At 44.0% G+C, this 12,304-nt stretch overlaps 1 protein-coding gene across 2 annotated transcripts in view; it reads right to left on the bottom strand.

Annotated features, from left to right (window-relative positions):
- The window catches only part of SDHA (succinate dehydrogenase complex flavoprotein subunit A), a 615,692-nt gene that overhangs the window by 355,775 nt on the left and 247,613 nt on the right, over positions 1-12,304 (bottom strand). For both annotated transcript variants that reach the window (XM_040431943.1, XM_040431944.1), the window contains one exon: positions 9,230-9,398. In XM_040431943.1, the coding sequence (XP_040287877.1) occupies positions 9,230-9,398 (169 nt within the window). The remainder of the gene's footprint in view (positions 1-9,229; positions 9,399-12,304) is intronic.

Below are 12,304 nucleotides of genomic sequence, written 5' to 3'. Positions count from 1 at the left end.
ACGCTTGCAGCGCCTCTTCACCCTCATTTTCGAGGGTTGTTTGGGCAAGCTTGGTGGCCTCCTGTAGAGGTATAGGAGTCGCCCCCCAGCTGGTCTTTGACCCGGGATTGTCCTGGTGGCCTGAGGCGGGATCCCGCCAAGTGCTGCTGGGTGTATGAACACGGCTCACCTGACCATGTAAGTCGTTCCCGTTCCGGCTTGCAGCTTTATCGGGTCCCCTGTTTGCGTCTATGACCCTTTCTTCCAGCTCTAGCTGGGAGTGAAGCGCCGAGTCGGATAGTGATCTCCGCAAGTTTGTAGTGGGGGAGGTCAGCGGCACCTCTGCAGTCACCGCGCGCTTACCCGGAGGGGCTATGTCGCTTCCGGCGCCATCTTGGATTTCCCCGGCGTCTCTTGAGAAGTAAAACTTCGTAAGTTTAGGCTGTTTGGCCGCTTTTTTTCTTCGGCCCGTCATGGCTAGAGAGGGTTCTCCCTTATGCAGGTGCAGTGGGATACCTGTGCTGAACGCTGAATTCGCTCAATGTCGCTTTATCCGGCGCTGGTACGGGAGCTCAGGTTCTATGCACCCATCCGCCTAGGCAGCCAGACCACGCCCGAGAAAAAGTCTTCTTATTTATGTTTTAAACAACAAAAGCATTTTTGAAAAGAAGAAAAAAAAATACGTTTTAGTGTCTCTACAGTCTGAGAGCCATATATTTTTTTTTTGTCGATTGTTTTTCACTTATTTTTTGCGAGATGAGGTGACGGTTTGATTGGTACTATTTTGGAGGGCATACGTCTTTTTGATCGCTTGGTTTTGCACTTTTTGTGATGTAAGGTGACAAAAAAATGGCTTATAATGGCTTAATAATACCAGTTTGTCATAAAGTTAAATGAAGGTGGACATGGTTGTTAACAGTCTCAAGTGTGGGGATTCGCTCTGGTAGACAGGGTGTGCGGACGCAGTACAGAGGCAAATTACCAGTTCTTAAATCAATCTTCCGTGTTTATTCACACATAAGGCTACATGCACACAAACGTTAGGGCTCCATGCGGTCCGCAATGCACGGGCACAGACCATGGGGCAACCGCATGTGGATCGGGGACCCATTCACTTGAATGGGTTCCGCGTTCTGCATCAGAAGGTCCGCACCACAAAAAAAGTGGTGCATGCGCTACTTTTTTGCGGTGCGGAGGCACAGCCAGAAACACCACGGTAGCACACCATAGTGCTTCCGTGTGGTTCCAATATGTGCCTCCATTCCGCATCTCCGTGATTTTGGACCCATTCAAGTGAATGGGTCTGGGATTCATGATGCAGAATGCACACGGCCGGTGCCAGTGTATTGCGAACCCGCTGTAGGCGGGCCCAAATACGGCCACGGAGGGTGTGCATGTAGCATAAAGCAAAAACAAAACGTCACTTTACAGTCTTGGTGTTAGTTCACACACAATGGAAAGTCCACATAACAAAAATCACCTTGTTGGCAGTTCTGCCTCTAGCAATCCATAGCAGGCTTTTAGGGGGCCAGTTTCCCTTACAGACAGGTCTCAGCCCTCCTGCACGGTACAAGCCTCAGATCCCAGCACACACACCTCCTAAGTTCCACTGTCAGACTGAGGTAATCCTCCTCACCTGGCAGTGCTGGCTGGTTTTTAGGCCTGGCAAAACCCAGCCTGGAACATGGGGAGTAGTCACCCACCCAGCACTTTGACTACTCCCAGTAAGAGTCGTCCTGGATCAGCTATACAGCCATACTAAGTATTAAGGTGTCAAACAGCAACTGATGCTGACACAAAAACCGTCTCTTACGCCACTGAGCCCAGGAACCTCGGTGACATGTACCCATCATCCACAATGATTCCTTGTACCTTCTTACACAAGGCAAATGCAATTAACAGGTTGTCTCTCCAATTCTGTTTAATCTATGAAGATATATGTGCATGTAAATTTAGCATGTGTGTGTTATGTATGAACAATGCCCATAATAAAATTTTATTTCTGGGATGTGTGGTATAAATAATTGTCTGCTTGGGTTACCCTTTTACCCACTAATACCAACTTTTTTGCAATTTTTATGAAAAATAAGTTGCACGAAGGTGTGTGTGCATATAAAAAGTGTATGCAGAGTTTCCGCTTTAAAAAGTTCTGTATATTCAAAATACAACATGAAAGTATGAAGGGGAGGGTCTAGCATGATTTTTTTTTAAATGATTTTCTAGTTTGTAATTTAGGTTTTATTTGTACATGTCAAAAGTAAAAACCATCCTGGCTACCAGAGTTGCAAAATATCCAAATAACCCAGGCAGCAAAAAGGTTAATTGATCACCTCTTATAAATGGGGTCGGAGGCTAAGACTTGAAATGTTCAAGGTGGGAGGATTCAAGCACGAGTGGCTCCTTCTCCTTGACGAGGCTCAGAATATTATCCCTGACCTGGAAGCAAAGAAGGAAGTATATATGCTGTCCCTGAAGGGTTCTGTGGGTTTGGCATGCAGTGCTTGATTACCGTAGCTCTCAACTGCAATGTCCTTCAAGTAGCGGTCCGGAAAAAAAATAAAAATATGGAGCTATGCTCATTCCCAGTTAGCAAACATAGATGTGCACTTGCCTGCCAGCATTATGAGAGCAGGGCCCGGGTTCACTTACTGCACAGAGGAGCCTCAGGTTTCCTCTGTTGGATTCCACAAGTGTGTCAGTCCTGTAGGGACACAAGGTCCAGGTCAGCAAATGTTCAGTCATGTGCAGGAGGGGATTAAGACAACCGTTGACTTACAGGTGAAACTCGAAAAATTTGTGCAAAGTTCATTTATTTCAGTAATGCAACTTAAAAGGTGAAACTAACATATGAGATAGACTCATTACATGCAAAGCGAGATATTTCAAGCCTTTGTTATAATTTTGAGGATTATGGCTTACAGCTTATGAAAACCCCAAAATCACAATCTCAGGTACCCTTTGCTCAAGGGGTATGGATTAATTAGCTGACTAGAGTGACACTGAGCCTAGAATATTGAACCTTTTCACAATATTATAATTTCAAGTTGCATTAATGCAACTCCTTTTAAGTTGTATTACTGAAATAAATGAACTTTTGCACGATATTCAAATTTTTAGAGTTTCACCTGTACCTCCTGGTTTCTCAAAATAGTGCCTACATAGCAGCAGACACTCTGCAGGACCCAAACCTGCAGGCAAAGGGGGAGGGGTTTATGTTCTCTGATGGTTAGTAGGCAGTGAGGGCAAGGCAGCAAAGGTCTGCCAATTAGTAGCAAGTATTCAGGTAGCAAAGACCAGTTCTCCAAAGCTTTACCAGAGGCAGACAGCTAGGAAATGTGGGCTTGGCATCAGAAGATGGGCCAGAAGATGGACCTTCCGCAATGTTTCAGGTGACTGCTGGTCCCAGTAATTAAGTCCTACTGCTCCAAGGAGTCCACAAGTTTGTAATATGTGGGGACTTGCAAAAAAATACCCATTGATAGAGGCCTAAGGCAAAGGGTAGAAAGCAATTTGAATTTTAGGGTGTTTAAGTGCCTAAGGGTACTTTCACACTAGCGTTTTTCTGTTCCGGCGCTGAGTTCCATCCTAGGGGCTCAAATCCGGAAAAGAACTGATCAGTTTTATCCTAATGCATTCTGAATGGAGAGTAATCCGTTCAGGATGCATCAGGATGTCTTCAGTTCAGTCTTTTTGACTGATCAGGCTTTTCAGAAAACCGTAGCATGTTGTATTTTTACCTCCGGCCAAAAATCCTGAACACTTTGACTGAACGCCGGATCCGGCCTTTTTCCCATTGACTTGCATTAATGCCGGATCTGACGCCGTGTGTTCCATCAAACCGGATCCGGCTTTTGCATGTTAAACCCGAAAAATGTGAAAAAAAAGTTAAAGTCCATAAATGGCGGATCCGTTTTTTCCAATGCATTTTTTCATTGTGATCAAAATCCTGATCAGGATTCAAATTTAATCCATTTTCACACGTTTTTCCGGATCCGGCGGGCAGTTCCAGTGTCGGAATTGAACGCCGGATTCAAACAGCGCTAGTGTGAAAGTAGCCTAAAAGTAGGCAGAAGGCACTTGAATGTGTGTACAGAAGATGACGCAAGACATCTCAGAAAACCACCCGCCCCTTTGATCTTTGATATTGATTACCTATTGTTACATAAACAATGTTTCAGCAGGTGACGTGTGTGCGACTCCGTTAATCTACACTCACTCTATATTACACTCAACTTTGATTTTAGGTTGTCAATTGAGCATAAATCACTCCCCAATATACTCTGCCACCACTAGCTCTGGATTATTTAAAGCAACAAGGACTGAACACTAAAATTTACAGTGCTTAAACACAAAAGACACAAAATGGCATACAAGAGGCAAAATAGCTATAAAATAAAAAAGGGAAAAAGAAAATAACAGGAGACCTAAAACCTAAGTGTTCTGCAACTCAAACGTAAGGGCAGCAAACAGATTCAAACCTCATTCTGGACTGGAGTATTAAAGCCAATTGTCCTTTAACCACCTAACTGTTTTGCCCGAGCTCAGCTCAGGCTGTGGGAAAAGCATTTAACTGGGCTTGGGCAAAGTGGAAGGAGGGGTGTGTGCCGCATTAGCTGCTGATATCTCCTGATTGGTAACAGCTTAAAGCATCACTGTTAGAAATTGAGTCGGGAATAATCGCAGGTAAAACTTTCACTTTCAGCTGCATTCACTACATCCTGATTCCTAACAGTGATAGCTTCCCATGTAGTGAGGATAATGCTGCTATTCTTGTATTGTTTGAAAGTTTGTTGGAATGGCAGCTTTCAAACAATACAAAGTCCATATCTCTAGCTGCAACCAAACCAGAGATATGACCAGCTAAAGCTGCCCCCCCCCCCCCCCCCTCAGTCTGAAGAGCCTGCAGGAGGAAAGGAAAAGTAATATATAATATAATCTATATATATATATATATATCTCTATCTCTCTCTCTATATCTATCTCTCTCTCTATATCTATCTCTCTCTCTATATCTATCTCTCTCTCTATATCTATCTCTCTCTCTATATCGATCTCTCTCTCTATATCGATCTCTCTCTCTATATCTATCTCTCTCTCTATATCTATCTCTCTCTCTATATCTATCTCTCTCTCTATATCTATCTCTCTCTCTATATCTATATATATATATATATATATATATATATATATATATATATATATATACACACACACATACATACACACACACACTGAGGAACAGAAGTATTTGAACACCCTGCGATTTTGCTCAAAATCTCACAATAAATAACCCCATTGATCCTCTCCTTAATACAGTGCAGTCGTCCTGTCCCTTCGCAGAAAAGCACCCCTAAAGCATGATGTTACCACCCTCATGCTTCAAAATCTCTCATGCTGTTACCACCCTCATGCTTCACAGTAGTGACACGAGTGAAGTTTAGACCAAAACGTTCTACATTGGTCTCATCTGACCACATAACTTTCTCCCCTGCCTCCTCTGGATCATCCAGATGTTCATTGGCAAACTTCAGACGGGCCTGGACATGTGATGACTTGAGCAGGGGAACCTTTCGTGCAATGCATCATTTGAAACCATGACGGCGTAGTGTTCTACTGACAGTGACCTTTGAAACTGTGGTCCCAGCTCTCTTCACGTCATTGACCAGCTCCTCCCTTGTAGTTCTGGGCTGATTCCTCACCTTTCTGATCTTTAGTGATACCCCACGAGGTGAGATTTTACATGGACCTCCAGTCCGAGGGAGACTGACAGTCGTCTTTAGCGTCTTCCATTTTCTAACAATTGCTCCAACAGTAGATCTATTTTCACCAAGCTGCTTGGCAATTGCCCCGTAGCCCTTTCCAGCCTTGTGGAGGTCCACAATTTTGTCTCTGGTGTCTTTTGACAGCTCTTTATTCTTGCCCATGGTAGTAGTTGGCGTCTGACTGACTGTGGGGTGGACAGGTGTCTTTAAAGAGCTCAGAGAGGTGCTACTAAGTTAGATTAATGAGTGGAGTAGAGGTGAACTTTTTAAAAGGCACAGTAACAGGTCTTCGAGAACCAGAATTCTTGCTGTTTGTCAGGTGTTCAAATACTTATGTTCAGCAGTGCAAGACAAATAAATTATTTTAAAAAAATGATATATACATATATACAGTACAGACCAAAAGTTTGGACACACTTTCTCATTCAAAGAGTTTTCTTTATTTTCATGACTATGAAAATTGTAGATTCACACTGAAGGCATCAAAACTATTAATTAACACATGTGGAATTTTATACATAACAAACGAGTGTGAAACAACTGAAAATATGTCATATTCTAGGTTCTTCAAAGTAGCCACCTTTTGCTTTGATTACTGCTTTGCACACTCTTGGCATTCTCTTGAGGAGCTTCAAGAGGTAGTCACCTGAAATTGTTTTCACTTCACAGGTGTGCCCTGTCAGGTTTAATAAGTGGGATTTCTTGCCTTATAAATGGGGTTGGGACCATCAGTTGCGTTGAGGAGAAGTCAGGTGGATACACAGCTGATAGTCCTACTGAATAGACTGTTAGAATTTGTATTATGGCAAGAAAAAAGCAGCTAAGTAAAGAAAAACGAGTGGCCATCATTACTTTAAGAAATGAAGGTCAGTCAGTCAGCCGAAAAATTGGGAAAACTTTGAAAGTAAGGGCTATTTGACCATGAAGGAGAGTGATGGGGTGCTGCGTCAGATGACCTGGCCTCCACAGTCACCGGACCGGAACCCAATTGAGATGGTTTGGGGTGAGCTGTACCGCAGAGTGAAGGCAAAAGGGCCAACAAGTGCTAAGCATCTCTGGGAACTCCTTCAACACTGTTGGAAGACCATTTCAGGGGACTACCTCTTGAAGCTCATCAAGAGAATGCCAAGAGTGTGCAAACAAGTAATCAAAGCAAAAGGTGGCTACTTTGAAGAACCTAGAATATGACATATTTTCAGTTGTTTCACACTTGTTTGTTATGTATATAATTCCACATGTGTTAATTCATAGTTTTGATGCCTTCATAGTCATGAAAATAAAGAAAACTCTTTGAATGAGAAGGTGTGTCCAAACTTTTGGTCTGTACTGTATATATAGAGTGAGGGGTAGCTTTCTTTCAGGGGATCATCCATACAGATATGGCTTCAGGAGACCAGGTTTAAGGTCTAAACAGTGCACTTATTGTGGCACACCAGCAAAAGCAAAACAAGAAAATAAACACTCGCCAGTCCAGGCTCTAACTAAACACAGTATTCTTGACTCACCTAAGTCACCGTTCACACCCTGTGAACCAATACGGCTTTCCCAGCCAATGTCCCACAGCCTCCTGGCTGTACGGAGCACAGTACACCCACTGTCTCTAGTCCAGTGTCTCTTGTGGGGGATTGGGGCTCAGTAGTCCACCTGACTATGGCCCTGCGACCCTCCCAGGCGTTGCTTCGTCCCCCAAATCCAGGCCATCTCCCAGCCTCATGGTCCCTCAGCCTTGCCCAGCTGAGACCACACTCAGAGCCTCCGGGCCTGGGAGGTGCTTAATGCCAGCCTGAGTACCTCCAGCTGGTCTCGCCTGTGGTGAAATAGGGGTGTGAACCACACTATTCACCCCTTCTTTGCCTCTAACCTGTGTGAGACCTGTCACTGTCTCACAATATAGATATCATTATCATCATTGCAATGACTAGAAATGAGCAAATTTTTCAAAAATTCTGGCGCTTAAAATTTTTGTTATTAGCTTCATTCCAAATTAATGTCACAAAGCATGTTAAATCAGCCATATCCCGGCCTGACGGGAGAGTGTATCTCGGTGTACATCACTGTGCATTACGGCAATATGCATAGCTAGTCCTTTCTGGTAGTGAAACTATTACTGTGTGTCAGTATGACAAGCAGGTCTCATACAGTATATGGACGTGTGCATCGTCGTGCAGGCCACAAACAATCCTAGCTAATCCCTAGCCAAACCGAAATAAAAGCATACATACCAGTAAAGATAAAAATATGACAATATTACGATAGTAAACAGAATTTAGTTACATGCCATCACTACCACTATGTTATTAGATAGCACCTCCCTTGCATTCTTTTTTAGCACAATAGTTTTAATAGTGCATGTTAGTGGAAGACTAAAATAATTGGCTATTTAGCTCCTAGTTTTGTTGACACACATGCATTTCCTCTCCCTGGCCCGAGGTAAGGCCTTTGGCTGCCATGGCAATAACCTGCATCTTGCAAAAGCATTGTGCCTGGCTGATCACTGCACCATACATGAATTGTGGAATCAAAGAATGCCTTATTCGCTGTGCTGTACATACACAGATCATTAAGGGGAATGTGTCATCAAAAAAATTACCCATTTTTTAAAAATAAGGTTAAACATATTTTTAGAGAATGTATGGTGATGTTACTTTCAATTTTCCATGTTATAGACAGTATATTACATTTTTTTAAATCGTTTTTATACTGGCCACTAAGGCTAATAGGCACTACTTCTTAATCTGTGCAGATGATTTTACTGCAGTTACCTGCTTACTACAGACAGGTTTACAATGATATAGCACCTATATATACATAACATAGGGTCCACCATTCACAAAAGGTAATTGTCAAAGCTTATCTATTCACTCCTGACCTCTGCACAGGTCACAGAGCATGCCTACAAAACTCTTCCACAGAAGTCAATGAAGTCCCTCCTGTCCATTCTGTCTATGGCCCATAGTATCTTTTGTAAAGCATCTCTCTCCTATTAAGAACAGTTCAGACAACATGGCAGTCCCTACAATTATGTTCAGTAAATAAAATTAAAAAAAATGCAAATCAGAAAATAAAAACTGATTACAAAAAAAAGAATGTGTCACTATCAGTTGTAACTGGCAGAAAACATTATTAGTGAAACATTCCCTGTAAGGGGTTAACAGGAACTTAATAATGGCAAGTGGATGGCTTCCAAAATCTCATCATTCGAATCCCACGAAAGGACTACTCAGTACAACAGTTGAAAGACCACAGCCTCAGAGCGACTAATAGTCTTTGTTCGGAACTGGCTCTTGCACGGCTGAAATGGAAGAAGATCTAGTAACCAGTGAATTATTCACTTTTTTTTTTTTTTTTAACGAAAAGCAGATATATGGGCAGCTATATCAAATCTTCAAAATAAACATGTTTCTTACAAATTTTAGTACATTTACTGCAAGAGCATTTGTTCAAAAACTTTGTTCTTTGTAGATTGTTTAATTTAAAGGAAGACCTACCTTCCTTCACGGATCTCAATGGTCATAGATCGGGAAACAACATCACGAGAGGCAAGGTCCTTAGCTACAGGAGCATATCTTTCCATGAATCTTTCACCCTTACTGTTAATAAGAATTCCTCCCTCACCACGGCATCCTTCAGTAATCAAACATCCGGCTCCATAAATACCTGCAAGTTGGTAAAGTAAGAAAAAAAAAATAGACAACTGTTTTATTAGTATAACATCTACACTATGACCAGCATTATGTAATAGTTAGAGATTCTATATTTTTATACTACATATCACTGAGCACTACCCCAAGAGGTAGCAATGGCAGATACTATGTCAGCATTTAACCCCATAACAATCTCTGACATACGGCAGAAGTCATCACTTTAAACAAAGTGCCCACTTGCAAGGCTGATCACAGATCTTTAACTGCTCAGATGCTGCGGTCAACTGGGCATGCATGTGGCAATCTAATGATTCCTTGTTATAGTCACCTAGGGGTGACGTAAAAAGTAAACAAAAGTAAAGAAAAAAATATATATAAAAAAAAGTTAGAAAGTACAACTTGCCCCGAAAAAAACAAGCCTTCATGTGGCTATGCGAATAGAAAAATCAAGTTACGGTCCTGGGAACGCAGAGAGAAAAAACAAAATTGCAAAAAACAGAAAATAGCCTGGTCCTCTAAAGGGACAAAATAGGGGCTATTCGCTTATTTAATAGCAATTGGAATCTGAAATATGCTTAAAGGGGTTGCCCACTCTCTGGCTACTGTTGACTACCGTGTTTGTAAGATCATTATACACTACTTACTAATATACCCTTTGTGGATATTCTGTGCAGTTTCTGTATTTCAAAAGGTATACCCCCTTGTTGGACAAATGTTCTGTGCTGTCCACATAGAGGTCCTGTTCATAAGTTGGCCACTGATGAAGGATCATGTGACCAGGCAAATCAGCTCCATGTGATGTCTCCTTCAAACACACTGCACTTGCACAAAATTCCCAACAGAACAAGTACAGATGGCAGGTACGAAGTATCTGAATCAGGGCTCCAGATGGCGACCAAAATGGTCGCCAATGCGACTTAGAATTGCTAAATGGCGACAAGACTTTGTAGTCTTGTCGCCATTTGCGCCTAGACCCTCCGCTACTCTGCCTCTCACACACACGAGGAACTGACATGGGACGCGCTGCTGTCAGCGCGTGCCATGTTCTTCTCAACAGCACAGGGGAGAAGGAGGCAGTCCCTCCCCCCTGTGCCACTGCCACCAATGGGCTGATAGCAGGGAGGAGGTGAGGGGCTGTGGCCAATGCACCACCAATGAATATAGTTTATGCTTAATACTAGGGGTGGGCGATATGGCCTAAAATCTATATTGCAATATAATTTTAAGCATGTGCGATATGCGATATATATTGCAATATATTGTTTTCTATATTTGGGGGGGCGTGTTTAAACTTTTTTTTACTTTTTATTTAATAACGATTAGTCTCCTTAAGGGCTAGAACGTAGAACCCTTGTCATATTCACCCTAACAGAGCTCTATTAGGGTGAATAGGACTTTACACTCTCCCTGCTGCCCTGTGCTTTGTGCACACAGCAGCAGGGAGCTGATCCCCCTCCCCTAAACGGTGCCATCCCCAGATCCACCCCCCCTCCCCTAAACGGTGCCATCCCCAGATCCACCCCCCCTCCCCTAAACGGTGCCATCCCCAGATCCACCCCCCCTCCCCTAAACGGTGCCATCCCCAGATCCACCCCCCCTCCCCTAAACGGTGCCATCCACAGATCCACCCCCCCTCCCCTAAACGGTGCCATCCACAGATCCACCCCCCCTCCCCTAAACGGTGCCATCCACAGATCCACCCCCCCTCCCCTAAACGGTGCCATCCACAGATCCACCCCCCCTCCCCTAAACGGTGCCATCCACAGATCCACCCCCCCTCCCCTAAACGGTGCCATCCACAGATCCACCCCCCCTCCCCTAAACGGTGCCATCCACAGATCCCCCCCCCCTCCCCTAAACGGTGCCATCCACAGATCCCCCCCCCTCCCCTAAACGGTGCCATCCACAGATCCCCCCCCCTCCCCTAAACTGTGCCATCCACAGATCCCCCCCCCCTCCCCTAAACTGTGCCATCCACAGATCCCCCCCCCCCCCCCCTCCCCTAAACGGTGCCATCCACAGATCCCCCCCTCCCCTAAACGGTGCCATCCACAGATCCCACAAATCAAATTGGCTTCTCAGGAGATATATATGTTAAAGGCATCTCATTCAGTAGTACTGCCTATATATGCCTTTAACATATATATCTCCTGAGAAGCCAATTTGATTCTAAAGGGTTAATTTAATTCATCCTGTAATCTAAACTCTGTGTCATCTGTCCCTTCTCTTATCTCTCTGCTCCTTATCACTGCTGCAACAAGAGCCGACAGCCTCAGTGTAACCTGTTCTACAGTCTGACTCTCGGCTCTTTTAACTCAATGAATCGAATGAGTCACTGACTGAGTCGGATCTTTAGATTCTTGTGACTCGTTCGATTCATTTAGACTCCCTGACCCTGCACTACTCCGAGGACTCGAGTCAGAGCTGCTAGTGTGCTGTGCTGGCCTCGCCCCCTCAGCTCTGGTCGGTGATTGGTTGGTGGGCGGGGAGGGGTGGGGCTGGCAGAAGCAGCTCTTCCACTCTAAGATCATATTACTGACTCCTCCCCAGTCCCTCCCTCAGGCTCCTGCTGCCAGCGTGAGGTGGTGAGCTGAGCGTCTCTGTCTGCAGTGTCTGTGTGCTGGGACTGAGAGCCGTTTCAAACAGATCGGATCATTCAAGTGAATCGACTCCTCCGGTTCACTGAACTGAATCGATTCAAATGAACGATTCGTTCATGAACCGGACATCACTAGTTACCGGAGCTAAGACCTAGTAAGGTATACAGTAAAGAGATCACCAATTAAGGCCTCTTTCACACTTGCGTTGTTGGGATCCGGCATGCACTTCCGTTGCCGGAGGTGCCTGCCGGATCCGTAACAACGCAAGTGTACTGAAAGCATTTGAAGACGGAACCGTCTTCCAAATGCTTTCAGTGTT

This window comes from Bufo bufo, chromosome 5, assembly GCF_905171765.1.
Source record: "Bufo bufo chromosome 5, aBufBuf1.1, whole genome shotgun sequence".
Lineage (NCBI taxonomy): Eukaryota > Metazoa > Chordata > Amphibia > Anura > Bufonidae > Bufo > Bufo bufo.
The sequence above is the reverse complement of the archived record's forward strand: the minus strand, read 5'-3'. Positions and strand labels throughout refer to the sequence as shown.